The 14,967-nt window shown below is 41.6% G+C and overlaps 1 protein-coding gene and 1 pseudogene across 2 annotated transcripts; one reads left to right on the top strand and one right to left on the bottom strand.

Moving 5' to 3' along the window:
- Nucleotides 1-7,547: 7,547 nt before the first annotated feature.
- LOC311136989 (U6 snRNA-associated Sm-like protein LSm7) lies at nucleotides 7,548-8,535 on the bottom strand (annotated as a pseudogene). The gene is made up of 4 exons: nucleotides 8,527-8,535; nucleotides 8,197-8,287; nucleotides 8,021-8,091; nucleotides 7,548-7,689 (listed from the first exon to the last, which is right to left on the bottom strand). The product of its transcript is annotated as a U6 snRNA-associated Sm-like protein LSm7 (transcript).
- A 604-nt stretch (nucleotides 8,536-9,139) lies between these two features.
- Nucleotides 9,140-12,443, top strand: LOC311137637 (kelch-like protein 23). Its single transcript, XM_084172150.1, has 4 exons — nucleotides 9,140-9,198; nucleotides 10,096-11,134; nucleotides 11,323-11,734; nucleotides 11,858-12,443. Exons 2-4 carry the CDS (start codon nucleotides 10,165-10,167, stop codon nucleotides 12,159-12,161), a joined length of 1,686 nt encoding a protein of 561 aa, XP_084028276.1. The 5' UTR covers nucleotides 9,140-9,198; nucleotides 10,096-10,164; the 3' UTR covers nucleotides 12,162-12,443.
- The last annotated feature ends 2,524 nt before the right edge of the window (nucleotides 12,444-14,967 follow it).

Genomic DNA, 14,967 nt, shown 5'->3' with positions numbered 1-14,967 from the left:
TAGCCTACTTTACATGAAGCATATCAAACCCCATTTAAAAGAAAGTTATAAAAAATAATGGTAAGATGGGTATGACATTTAAGGGCAATGGAATTTACTGTAGGTCTACTGGTCAAACTTCTTTATCCCCCAATAATACTACAACTTGTGGTGAAATTCAGTTACATCAGATGTCTATTTTTGACAAGATAATATTCACATTGCATAACTCTGTAAAGGTCATCATAATGATGGGTGCAGCTCTCATGGGGAGAAAAGGCTGATCTCCCATCCAATGTTATTCCATCAGTGGAAATACACCACCATGGAACAATGGAACTAAATATTCCATCTAACTAGGCCATTGACAGTATTAAACCAGGTTTCCATCCAACTTTTTTATGCAAGTAAAGTACACAGTCAGATACAAAATGTAATGACAGGCCTGATGGAAACATAAAATGTTTCGGTAAACTTTCCAAATGTCCGCAAAACAAAATACGCTAGACAATGAGGAATATTTTTGTGTGGGTAAAATGAATTATGCTAGAAATGTTGGTGGAAACGCTTTTATGCACAAATATTGATATAATAACCATCATATCGAAGTAAAGTTGGAGTCAAGCGCTGGGGTGAGTTGTTGTGTGGCCTCTCACTACGATTCAGCCGGTAAGCATGCAGTTTATTAGGCTACAAATTAAATAAATTATGATCTTCACATGGTGGTGAAAGTGCAAGGTGATAAGCTTGATGCTCCTTTCCAATAAAGATCCAAGGTCTTATTCTGGTGACATGATAATTGATGATTGGCTGCCGTTTGAGAAATAAAAATAATGTCGCTCTTTTGTCAATAATAGGCCTCATAATCCCATCATGTAGGCTATACGTGCACTCTAGCCAACACAGATAGCACTTTTGGCTAGAGCGTATGTGCCAATCCCAGTGGGCACACTCGCTATATAATGCAAAACAACAATGTGAGAAAACCATCAGTAGAGTTAGAAATGCGATGGACACCCATTTAACTTGTATTTCTATTCGGTAAATGGGAATTTAACCGCAAAAGGTATTTTTTATGCCAGGACCGAGTTTGGGAAAACCCTGCACTACACCATCACGCACAGCCTTTTATCTGCAACAAGTCAATTTGATTGAAGCACATCTCTGGTGGGAAAATGCGCATATTGTTTTTATGCGGATTTTAGAATATTCGCATGAAAATCTGTTGACAGTTGGATGGAAACCTAGCTACTAACCAAGTTTCCATCCACAGTTTTTATGCGAGTAAAGTCATACTTTATTTGAAAAAATCAAGACAGCTGAGATGGAAACAGGAAGTTTCGATACAATTTGATAAATGCCAACAGATAATTTGTTAGTTGGACATGGTGGGATCTTTTTGTGTTGGTAAAATGTATAATGTATAACAAATATTGATATAATAACCACCAAATCTAAGTAAACTTGGAGTCACGCGATGTGTTGCGCGATTATATGGCGTGTGGTCCTCACACTATGACCCGGGAAACCATGCAGGGGTGATCTTGATGCTCCTTTCCAATAAATATCGAGGGTCTTATTCAGGTGACATGATCAATGCTTGACTGCCATTTGACAAATACAAATATTCTCGCTCTTATCCATTATCTCATCATGTCTAGCCTACTACCAGCACTGTATCTGCAAGCTGTTGGCTAGAGCGCACTCGCCAAGACCAGAGTAAGCACATTTGCTATTAAACTCAACAGTTTTTATGACAATGCGATGGAAACACATTGAACATTATATTTTTATTGGGTACAATTTAAGATGAAAAGTACATTTTGTGTGCACTAAGTCATCACTCACTGACTTTTATCTGCAACAAATCCGTTTGGTGGAAACACCAATGGTGGGAAAATTCACATAGGCTATTTTCTTTATGCGGATTTTAGAATATTCGCATGAAAATCTGTCACCAATTGGATGTAAACCTAGCTACTAATGCAGAAAAAGCTAGCAATTTACTATAAGTAAACATGCACAATCAATATCACTAGACAATGGTATTATTAATAGGAGTGGAGTTGAAATAAAACTACATAATTAGTAGGCTATATTTAAGTGTTTATGATTTTCATCTAAGTTTCTTATTTGGGGGCTTCATTTTGGGCGATTTCGAAACGTGCGCTCACCCGTCAAAAGCGCATCGGAGTAATGGATCGCCCTAAGGAATGGATAGGCCAAATAAAAAGTATGATAAATAGGAGACGTAGGCTATTGTTTGAAGTCTATGTAAGAAAAACAAATGCTATGAGTCTACACACCACGAACGGCATTGTGAGATGAGCAGCCTAAACTAGTTGAATGTAGTTTTGGAAACACTAAGCGCCACTTTTACGCATAAAGTTATGTCGAGCAACTGCAGTTAAAGTTAAACGACTTAAAGTATGCCAACTCACCTGTCCCGTCTCCAGTGTCCGACAGTGACGATCAAAGTATCCTTTTCAGAGGATGAGTCGGGACAGACAAGAGGTCCATGGAGACTAAATACATCGGAAACAGGTCCAGTATTTGTTCAACCTGCCAGTGGGCGTGAAGGCGCAAGAATCACCTTGCGCTCAGGTACTTCCCTTCACAAATCCTGAGTCCCCCCTCCTAGCAGCCCTGATCCCACCTAGAGCCTTAAAAAAGGTTTTGGCTACACCCCGGTGTACATAGGCTTTATTGTACACATTATGTGACCTAAAAGGATTATAAGGTGTGTCAAAATCTACAGGTAAATAAAAACAAAGGGTACTCCCTAGTATTCATCATGGAATTACTTGAAATGTTGTTACAACTATTTTCAGCTAAAAAAGGTTAATTTCATAGGAGTTGAATGTCAAATCCAAAAAAGTTAAGATTGGATATACACTATATATACAAAAATATGTGGACACCCCTTCAAATTAGTGGATTTGGCTATTTCAGCCACACCCGTTGCTGACAGGTATATAAAATCGAGCACACAGCCATGCAATCTCCATAGACAAACATTGGCAGTAGATTGGCCTTACTGAAGAGCTCAGTGACTTTCAACGTGGCTCTGTCATAGGATGCCACCTTTCCAACGAGTCAACTTGTCAAATTTCTGCCCTGCTAGAGCTGCCACGGTCAACTGTAAGTGCTGTTATTGTGAAGTGGAAAGGTCTAGGAGCAACAACGGCTCAGCAACGAAGTGGTAGGCCACACAAGCTCACAGAATGGGACCGCCGAGTGTTGAAGTACATAGCGCGTATAAGTCGTCTGTCCTCGGTTGCAACACTCAATACTGAGTTCCAAACTGCCTCTGGAAGCAACATCAGCACAAGACTGTTTGTCAGGAGCTTCATGAAATGGGTTTCCATGGCAGAGCAGCCGCACATAAGTCTAAGATTACCATGCGCAGTGCCAAGCGTCGGCTGGAGTGGTGTAAAGCTTGCCGCCATTGGACTCTGGAGCAGTGGAAACGCTTTCTGGGTTTGGCGGATGCCAGGAGAACGCCACCTGCCGAATGCATAGTGCCAACTGTAGAGTTTGGTGGAGGAAGAATAATGGTCTGGGGCTGTTTTTCATGGTTCGAGTAAGCCCCTTAGTTCCAGTAAATGGAAATCTTAAAGCTACAGCATACAATGACATGCTAGACGATTCTGTGCTTCCAACTTTGTGGCAACAGTTTGGGGAAGGCCCTTTCCTGTTTCAGCATGACAATGCCCCCGTGCACAAAGTGAGGTCCATACAGAAATAGTTTGTTGAGATTGGTGTGGAAGAACTTGACTTGCCTGCACAGAGCCCTGACCTCAACCCCATTGAACACTTTTGGGATTAATTGGAACGCTGATTGCGAGCCAGGCCTAATTGCCCAACATCAGTGCCCAACCTCACTAATGCTCTTGTGGCTGAATGGAAGCAAGTCCCTGGAGCAATGTTCCAACATCTAGTGGAAAGCCTTCCCAGAAGAGTGTTATAGCAGCAAAGGGGGGACCAACTCCATATTAATGCCCATGATTCTGGAATGAGGTGTTCGATGAGCAGGTGTCCACATACTTTTTGTCATGTAGTGTATATATATTTGTGGCCATGTAGGCTATTATTCTGAACAAAAATATAAACGTAACATGCAACAATTTCAAAGATTTTACTGAGTTACAGTTCATGGAAGGAAATCAGTCAATTGAAATAAATTCATTTGGCCCGAATCTATGGATTTCACATGACTGGGCAGGGGTGTAGCCATAGGCCCACCCACTTGGGAGCCAGGCCCAGCCAATCAGAATTAGTTTTCATCTAAGTTTCAAATTTGTTTGCATCCCTGTTAGTAAGCATTTATCCTTTACCAAGATAATCTATCCACCTGACAGGTATGGGGAGCCCCCCTCCCCCCCCCCCCCATACCTGTCAGGTGGATAGATTATCTTGGTAAAGGATAAATGCTTACTAACAGGGATGCAAACAAATTTGTGCACAAAATTTGAGCGAAATAAGCTTTCTGTGTGTATGAAACATTTCTGGGATCTTTTATTTCAGTTCATGAAACATGGGACCAACACTTTACATGTTGCGTTTATATTTTTGTTCAGGATACATGCATCATTATCTTATCTCCTGACATAGTAAAAACACTTCAAGATGGAGGGGAGAGTCCTGGAATTCTTTTAACTTTTGGCTCGATGCCTTGGGCTCACTGCTCTTGGCAGATCTCTACTTCTCTTACAAGGACTGCAGTCTCTCTGGCCAACTTCGCTTATCAGTTCTAGTTACATGGTGATTTTACACCACATCCACTGTGCCACTCACGCAGTACACTATTTAGGATGAAAATACATGTGGCATTACATTTAGATCTATCTACAGATAAATAATTGCCAGTAGCTGCTTTAAATGTAAATGCATTCAAGAGTCAACGGAGTTTCCCCTATATTCGTTTCGCAGCCGCGCACCGCTTAAGACCCCAGGAAGACCCGAGCCGCCCACAAGCGTCTCTTTGTGTGTGCCCACAAGCTTGAGTAGCCCCCTACAGCAGATAAGAATTACAGCCTACTGATCACAATCAACAAGCCTCCCTTCCTGGAGGATGAAAAGAGCTGTTCAGCCCCTCTACCTTAGCTATAAATGTGACACTATAGCCAGTCAGCTACCAACCCTCCACAATGTTCTTTTTACAGTGGCTGGGGTTCCGGATTTTCTGGAACCCAGATTTTTTACAACTAAAGATAGAGATTTCTGCACATGTGCAGGATCTGCAACGCGCTTCCCCCTCCAAGTTTCAGCTGCTGCTCAGTGCTCACTCACTCTGTGACGCCGCTGCCACTTGTAAATGAAAGACTTTGAACAAACTTAGTTATTTGTCTGTTGTAACAGTAATCTATTGCAAACATAAGTACGACAGGACAGGCAGTCTACTAATTTCATTTTATTTTTTTAGGAGAGAAGTTAGACTACATGCAGCTATTCAGGCAAGCTATATGTATGCAGCATATCAACAAGCAAGACACAGACAGGCAGTCAATAGCGATTTAATGCGCAAACATTGGCTGTTGGGAGGCAGAGTTCTCTGGATATATGGCAGCATAACTATAATGATTACATCATCACACAAAATGCTGATAGTTTTGCCACAGTGCAATGTGTAGACAGTTTTGCTTGTGCTACAGCAATATCCGTTACAACAGACAGCCTTTATAATATACAGTACCAGTCAAAAGTTTGGACACACCTACTCATTCCAGGTTTTTTTAAATATTTTTACTATTTTCTACATTGTAGAATAATAGTGAAGAGATCAAAACTATGAAATAACACATATGGAGTCATGTAGTAACCAAAAAAGTGTTAAACAAATCAAAATATATCATAACGCTTGATGGTTTTTGAGACTGCACTTGAAGAAACTTTCAAAGTTCTTAAAATTTTCCAGATTGACTGACCTTCATGTCTTAAAGTAATGATGGACTGTCGTTTCTCTTTGCTTATTTGAGCTGTTCTTGCCATAATATGGACTTGGTCTTTTACCAAATAGGGCTATCTTCTGTATACCCTCCTACCTTGTCACAACACAACTGATTGGCTCAAACGCATTAAGAAGGAAAGAAATTCCACAAATTAACTTTTAAGAAGGCACACCTGTTGATTTAAATTTATTACAGGTGACTACCTCATGAAGCTGGTTGAGAGAATGCCAAGAGTGTGCAAGGCTGTCATCAAGGCAAAGGGTGGCTATTTGAAGAATCTCAAATATAACATATATTTTGATTTGTTTAACACTTTTTTGTTTACTACATGATTCCATATGTGTTATTTCATAGTTTTGATGTCTTCACTATTATTCTACAATGTAAAAAATAGTAAAAAAGAAAGAAAGAAAAACCCTTGAATGAGTAGATGTGTCCAAACTTTTGACTGGTAGTGTATTATTTTTGGAATGTTCTTTCAAATCGCGGCCAAGTTTTTATTTCAGCTGTTCAGAAATATGAGGCAGAGACATACGCTACATCATCATGTCGATCAAAGTGGTTGAGGGTTCAGAAGAGGGTGAGAAAAGCATAGAGTAAAGAGAAAAACTTGAATGTGTGTGCAAAATAACATGCGTGATTTGGATCCTTAGTTTTGAGAAAGAAGTTTCCAGAGGGTGAAAACTCTGTATTCTTAGCCTCAGCCTTCTTTTGAATACACAAATGTGGTTGAAATGAGAAATACTGCCATCTAGTCCTTCAAAGAGTACTAACAACTAGCTGGGTGTACCTAGAACAATGCCCAAACAATTTGTCTGTAAAGAAAATCCTCCATTTCACTTTTCTAGTACTGCAGTGCACCCTGAGAGTCACACTTGGCACTGGAGACAGAGAACAAAGGGAGAGATATGAATTTTCTATTTTACTTTCTTAAAAACAACTAACTGTAGAAAATTAAGTTAAACACGTAAGTGCTAATTTTTTAAGATCAGAACTACAACTGTAGTGCGCAACTGTTTATACAGCTCCGGCCCATTAACAGATAGGCCTGTGTGGCACAACTCAAACAGAAACAAAAATCCCGTTTTTTTATTTATTTTTATCCACATGATCTGAGATTCACATTTTTGTATGTACATTATTACTCTCTGGTCCGGAATGTTCCATGATAGTTGACTGACCTCATTAACTGTTCACTGTTTCCCGAGTTCTGTAGGTGGGTGCACCTCAAAGGGAATATTTCAATTGCATACTCGTCTCCTCAAAACCCATTGGAAGAGAAGGTCAGAGGGGAGGGACCTCTGGCTTTCTCATCCAATGGGTTTTGAGAAGGAAACGAGGAAAAAGGATGCGAGGAGTTTGCAATTGAGATCTTCCCATATAGTCTGAAGTGGCTTCCTCTCCATGTCTGCATTTCCTCATCTGAACTAACGTAGAATAGCTGGACAAATGCAAGAAACATTTCTAGTAGTCATCCGTCATACTGCTTTCACCGATCCTGTCTTTTCGGAACAGTGTAGATAAAGGGGAGAAGACAAGGAGAGGAAGCCAATGTAGACTATTGAGATGCAGCCGCTGAGAGTTATAGGAAAGAGGTGGTGGAGGTGCTGCTACCGGCTAGCCCTCCTGCTGCTGTAAGAAGGGGTTAGGAATGGCCTCCATGCTATCCTGAGGGCAGATGAGCACCACGAGGTCCCTCTGCACACTGCTAGGCCCAGCTGTCTTGTGTCCTCTGTCAGCTTGAACTGGTCATCTGGGTCTGGGGAGGGAGAAGAACATGATAAATCAGCCACTCTCTTGGAACAAAATGGAAGTTCAATAGAATGCATTTCACAGAAACTGCTATTTTGTCAGTAAAGTCCTCATCAGGGTGCTGTGGGAAATATTTCATCAGTATAAACATCATCACATAGGGAGAATCTCAATTGCATAGTCCTCACATTTCCTCTCCTCTCCTTCTCAAAACCCATTGGATGAGAAAGCCAGAGGTTCCGCCTCTCTGACCTTTTCCTCCAATGGGTTTTGAGAAAGGAGGCGGGAGGACATGAATATATGCAATTGATTTTATCAGATGACTTTGTATCCCTTACCACGCATGTATTCAACTGTTCAATCCAACACCAGGTTCAACAAAGGATCAAACCTTTCAGGACACCACTGGCTGTGAATACAATTAGTGTTTGGAATTGAGGTGCATTGACTGTCAAAACAATGAATGACCAGTCCTAGTTCAAAATAGCTGCTTAGTTACTAGCTAGACAATTACCTTCTCGTCCTCCTTGAAATTTCACTCAGATTGGTTTGTCTATATATTTTGAAAGGTCAAATATACTTTCTTGCTTCTTCTTATCTTTATCCTGCAGAGGAAATAAATAATGAATCGACAATGTGTCATGTGGGGATTGGAAACATGCTAGCTCTGGTCCAGGGCGTTATGTGTGGCTTGAGCCTCGACCTCAATGCCCTGCATATTTCGATTAATATAATTGATATCAAATCAAACGATTTATCATTAGCGAATTAATTTAATTTGCTTGTGATAGCTCCTGTTTAGCTGTAATCAGCACATTTTTGACCACCGTTTACTTGGCGATACTTTCCTCATTCTCGATTCGGAATGCACCGGTGTCTTATAAACCTCTGTGGCCAGTTGCAGGTGGAACTCCAAAAACCAGAGAATATTCTGAAAAATATTTCATCCACTTTTTGCACCACATGAGGAGGTTCCTCGCCACCTTAGCTGCCGGAGATCTGGCATTTGCCATCTGCACGAACTGGTCATTTCTAACACCTCGATCACACCGACAGTTTGTTTGCGTAAAATGGTTCTCAACCTCATCTGGATATGTATGCAAGAAAAGTTCAACACACCTTCTGCTATCATTTCTGTCAAGCCGTCTACACATACGTTCAATTTATCCAACGTTTGCACCACACAGAACGCATTGCAACTACCGCTGCAAGGCAAACGCGGCGTTCCATTGCATTTTAATATACTTCTGATGTACCAAAACGCAAATTCTCTGTAGGTTTGATCGAGGTGCGCCACGGTCACATGCAGAAGAAGACTACAGCACAGTGCTACCGAAAACAAAACAAACATTTACACATGTACACGATGCCATTTCTCACTCTGTACAAAACGTGGATTTCATATCTTTCTGAATATTTCCTCATTATCGGAGTTCCACCTGTAACTGGACGTAGAGGTTTACAAGACACCGGCCCCTTCCGAATTCGAGAACAAAGAAAGTGTCGCCAAGTAAAGGTTAGTCAAAAATATCTTGATTACAGTTAGTAAACAGCATATTAGATATGCAGCTGAGGTTCAAGTTTACATGGCTACCCTCCATAGAGGAAATGTGTAACATTTTGTTTACTGACTGGCTTTAATATACTTTTGTTAATCGCAAACATAAAAGTGTTGCAGTAGTGCTGACAAACTTTTTTCTGTATGAGCAAGCTGTCATTTGTCCAAAATACGAAATAAAACTACTTTCGAGCACCTTGGTTGCGGTCAGACTAGCTCTCGTCCATGCGCATGCGTCGAATGTGCATGCAGCTCGTAGTGAATATCCGACGCATGCCCGTGGTCCAGAGCTAGTCAGACGGGCATGCTCGCGCATTACATATAATTTCGTCAGAACTTGAACATATTTTATTTTGGTGAGTAACGTAAGTATATTGATGGAAGTGACTAAACAAATTGAAAAGATGCAGGGTGTTAAAGCAGACTCAAGCCACACGAAACGCCATGGAGCAGAGCTAGAAACACGATAGGTGCAAGGGTAGCTAGCTAGCTAGCCATGATAGCCAGGACTTGCAGTGCTGCTAGGTGGTTAGCTAGTCTGAATAACGAAAATATTTAAAAGTTAAACCCTTTCCAAAATGTATGGAACTTAGCTAAATTATTATTTTTTCTTCATTCAAACAAGATGAACAAATAAAAAAATGGCTACAAAAATACAATTCTCTATTTAACACATAGGTCTGCAAATTATCAAGGAGCCAATGTTATAATTCAATGTTATTACATGGGTCTTTACAAACCCCTTTCACCCACAACAAATAGTTGGGTATGCCTGCTGTCTGGTTGGCACATAGGCCCTAGTTATATTTAGCTTGTGTTTTGCAAGCTGACCTGACCTAATTTCTCCATTGGTAGCCAACAGAGAACCAGAGAAAGGTCGCACCAGAGAAAGTAAGACGAGGGGAGGACCGTGGCTGTTGTGACATGGCCAGGAGAAATCAAGAGCTGGTGCCGTATACTTTAAGAGCAACACCTTCTCCTGTGTTATGCCCCGATAACGACAGTGCCGACGAGGAGGCTGAGATAAATGTGATGATACCTGACACAGTTCTTCACGTAGAGACAGAATCCTTCTTTGTGAACCGTCAACAGCTGGCTCTTCAGAGCCCCTATTTCCGTGCACTTTTCTATGGCGGTGGCAGAGAGAGTGGCAAGCGCCACGTTGAGATCAAAGGTGTGGGTGTGGACCAGTTTCGTGTCCTGATGGAATACACCAAGACATCCAAGCTGTCTCTCAGCAGAGAGAATGTCCTGAGGATCCTAGAGACAGCAGACTTCCTCCAGCTGGAGAGACCCAGGCTCCTATGCTGCAAGTTCCTGGAGAGAGAGCTGCATCTGAGCAACTGCTTGGGCATGATGGCCTACGCTTGGCAGCTGGGATGCCGGGAGCTCTACACAGCAGCACGTGAGGTGGCTCTAACCCACTTACCTGCTATCGCCACAGAGGAGGACTTCATGTACCTGTCCAAGGAGAGTGTGGCAGACCTCCTTGCCAGTGATAAACTGTTTGTACCCAGGGAGGATCAAGCCTTGGAGATGACCTTACGCTGGGCAACCTTTGACCCCAGTCGGGAGGAGGACTTCATGGAGTTGGTGGAACTGGTGCAACCAGAGAGCCTGTCTCTGCCCTACATCACTGATCTGCTCACCAGGCTCAAAGGGTCCGACCCACGAGCCAAACTCATCTGTAAACTGAATGACAATTTTCCTACTAGCTGGTCTATGGGCAGGTCCGTACCTCGGACTCGGGCCAGAGAGACACTGTACATACTCGGAGGGCCCCATGACCAGGACAAACAGTCTCTCTACCAGTTTTACCCCCACAGTGGGAGATGGCAGTCCCATGCACCACTTCAGAGGAAGAATCTCACCCAGTACTCTGTGGCAGCAGTAGGTAACGATTTGACAATTTGACTCCCTTTCTGAAGTTAAACACCCTTTCTTATTCTGAGTAAATTAAGTCAGCTAAAGTGATGCATGAACTTACTATCAACATGCTATCGGGAGGATGTATACTTGAATAAGCCATAGGAGTCATAATTCAAGTCATTTATGTCAATCTCTTGTTTCTTACTCTCCCAGAAGAAAACATTGTAGTCACCGGAGGTAACTTCCGTGATGAGATCTTTTGGTACAGCGTGGACTGGGTGCGGATGTTCCAGTGTGGGAATGAGCGTTGGGTGGATGGCCCTCCGCTGCAGAAGTCCAGGCACAGCCACTGCTCTGTGGGCCTGGGGCAGGAGCTGTATGTCCTGGGGGGCAGCATGGACGAGGGGCCTGTGGCCCACGTGGAGAAGCTGCTGCTGGGAGCACAGGGCTGGGAGGAGGTCAGCCCCATGGTGCGGGCTGTGGATAGGGCTGCCACAGTCACTCTGGGTGGGTGTATCTATGTCGCCTGTGGACTGGATGAGAATGGGGAGGTGTACAGCGGCATTCAGAGGTACCTGGTGAAGGAGGACCAATGGGACGTGGTCACCTACTCCCCTCTGCCCAGGTAAGTGAACTCAGAGCTTGCACTAGTTCTGCTAGGTTGAAAGTCATGGAACTAGCTAGGTTGCATCAACAGACGTTTGTCTGGGGCAGGTTCCTTATAAAAATAGATATTTATGTCCCGTAGGTATGACCTTCTTGCAACAGTGCTCAACGGAGCCCTCTATCTCCTGGGAGGTCAGGCATTGCGGCTAGATGTGGAGACAGATGAATGGACAGTTCTAGAAGAAGAATGTCTGGACAGAAAGTTCTTTGGTGGCTGCACCACAGTCAATGGGCAGATCTACCTGCTGAGCGAGCGAAAGATGAACAAAGCATTCCCAAACATGGTACTGATGGATCCTTACATCGACACCTGCATGGAAATAGACAATGCCATACCCTGTCCTGTGCCTCTCCGTGGCTGTATCACCATGCGCATAGTCACATGACACTAGTGAGTTACCAGTAAACATTTAGCAGTTCACATCCTTCTCACCAACTCCCTCACCCCAAAATAAGAGATATTGTATTGAAATGGTCAGACACTTATCAGCTATTGATTTAGCTTTTGAATGAAAAGGTACAAACACATTTATCAATAGTTTGATAAAAGTTATTTATTGATTGTGTTGAACTGGCCACAGAGTGAACAAACTTATGAGGTGTGTGCATTCAGAACAAGACTAGTCGTGTTATTGCCATTTCTATTGTTGCACTAGAATAACTTTTAATAAAATAAACATCCAGTAATCATGATTTTCCCCGTGTTTTATATATACAGTACATTTTAGTGTAAGAGCTGTTTGAAAAGACCACCTGAAATGTTTGCCTGTTCTATTGGGGTGGAGTTTTGGCCTGCCTGGTGACATCACAGGCAGGCAGGCCAAAAATTAATCCCACCAAAACAGGCAAACATTTCAGGCAGCCTTTTCAAACAGCTCTTACACTAAAAGGGCATTATCATCATTTTCACAATTTCACAGTTAATAGACCAATAAGAAAGCGAGTTCTAAACCTCTCTGCCAATAACAGCTAGTTTTCAGTTTTTCCCCTTCCAACTCAGACCACTCCCAGATAGTCCTAGCTAAATTCTTGCTTTAGAAATTGCTCTTTGCTAAGAATATATTTTTGTATGTTTTTGATCATTTAATCGAAAACAATCACATTAAGGTACTTAATTGTTACCCAGAAATGATATTGCTTGTATTTACATACAGTAACCATGACTAACTGTGAACATAAGCACCTTCTCACAAAGCAACTTTATTATGCAGAGATGTTGATTCTGCTCTTCACAAGTCCTCACTGTCAGCCATAGCTATGGAAACACTATTTCCCTAGTATAACATAAGGTTGTATACACTAGTGTAACACTGGTGTTACAGTCGAAAAGCAGCATTAACAGAGAGTGAGGTACACATAGACCCTGGTAACAACATAGTCAGTCTCAAAGAAGTGTGTTCCTACTCTGGTCCCAGATCTGTATGTGCTTTAGTCAACTAATCTGATTATCATTGTCATTGCATGACAAGCTCATACAGATCTGGTATTCCAGTGTGAGACGATAGAGGTGATCGTGATTGACACATCTCTGGGCAAAAGAGGAATACAAGTCATTCCAAACCCCCATCTTTTCACAGCACGGTAGTATAATGTTTTTAGTGCTTGAACGTTTTGTCACGTCAATCTAATGACATCGCATTTTTGCAAAAGCTCCTGTAAACTATATGAGTAGTAAACTTGTAACGATTCAGACATTATTCCAGTTATAGATTTAGACAGAATCTAAAACATTGTCATATTTCATAACAAGTGCTTGTGACAGACAGTGTAAAGGTAGCGGCCAAGGCACAAAATAACAAAGTTCAGTAGCACAGAGTAAAACACCTTGAGGAGAAACATGCTGCAAACTCCTCTCTGTTGTCACAAAGATATTGATATAATACATTTATAGAAAAAACATAAATATTTTTTTCCCATGGCTGCTCTTATAAAATGTTAAATACCTGGTCATGACGCTGCTCCATAACAAATAGGCATGTTCTAATTTTCTTCACTAGAGGGCGCTTTCACCATTCTAAAAAGGAATATGGCCAATATGAGGAATTGATGACAAAAATGAGCATGTTTGGGAAGTTTGTATAAATTGTCTGATAAATCAGCTAAAATCACAAAGCTACAGTAACTGCACATTTCATTCTAGAAATGTTGCCTGTGATATCCTTAATTTAATAAAAAGCTAATTGTTTAATAAATGTATAATTTCTTCCAAATTCTATTATCATACTTGTGTTATTAGTGTCACAGTTGTTCATATAACGAATAAGAAGGCCATTGATTACTTGGTTGTTTCTTTTATAATCCTGATTCAGTCATTTTTCATAAACATTTTAATCCAGGGAGGAATTATCCAGGGAGGAATTGTGACACTTGTAACACTTTGACTGGGCCAGAGACTGACTGGGCCAGAGACTGAGTATCCTATGTCTTTCATTATTTACACACAATCTAAAACAAAAACAAATACATTATAAATCTAAAATAAATAAACAAACTTGATCTAAAAGTAAAACCAGTGTTCTTGTTGTTTGGCCAGACCATTATTTTGACAGTACAGTAATGTACTCCAATCGCAGTGAAGTTAAGTATTATCTGAAACCGTAAATGAAATCATAAATGGACTGTGTTGGCAATATACAGTGCATTCGGAAAGTATTCAGACCCTTTGACTTTTCCACATTTTGTTATGTTACAGCCTTATTCTAAAATTGATTACATTAATTTGTTTCCTCATCAATCTACATGCAATACCCCGTAATGACAAAGCTGTCAGGGTTGAGTGTAGAGGTAACGTGGAATCACACGCAGGACACACAGAGATTCGAAACAGATGTCTTTAGTGAAGTCCGAAAATACAAGCCAAACACGGCAACAGGCCACAGGCGAAACATACGCACACTGGTAAGAACCAAAGTAAATGCGCACAACGTGCAGGACTCTCTCAAACAAAACGAAATACAGAGAGCACAGAACAGCGAACCAACTACTACACGTGACATCGAACAATTACACACAACACCTGACCAAACACAAGAGAACTAAATAGGACGCATAATGAACACTTAACAATGAACAGGTGTAACAAACAGACAAAACCAATCAAACATAGAAACATAGAACGGTGGCAGCTAGTACTCCGGAGACGACGACCGCCGAAGCCTGCCCGAACAAGGAGAAGGAGCAGCCTCGGCCGAA

Source organism: Coregonus lavaretus (assembly GCF_964263955.1).
Source record: "Coregonus lavaretus genome assembly, chromosome: 11".
NCBI classification, from domain to species: domain Eukaryota; kingdom Metazoa; phylum Chordata; class Actinopteri; order Salmoniformes; family Salmonidae; genus Coregonus; species Coregonus lavaretus.
Note: the sequence above shows the minus strand (reverse complement) of the source record. Positions and strands in the feature narration are given on the sequence as shown.

Coding starts and splice junctions, on each gene's coding strand:
- LOC311137637 (XM_084172150.1), top strand. CDS start 10,165: ATGGCCAGGAGAAATCAAGAGCTGGTGCCGTATACTTTAAGAGCAACA. Junction 11,135..11,322: donor GTACTCTGTGGCAGCAGTAG/GTAACGATTTGA, acceptor TTACTCTCCCAG/AAGAAAACATTGTAGTCACC. Junction 11,735..11,857: donor ACCTACTCCCCTCTGCCCAG/GTAAGTGAACTC, acceptor TATGTCCCGTAG/GTATGACCTTCTTGCAACAG.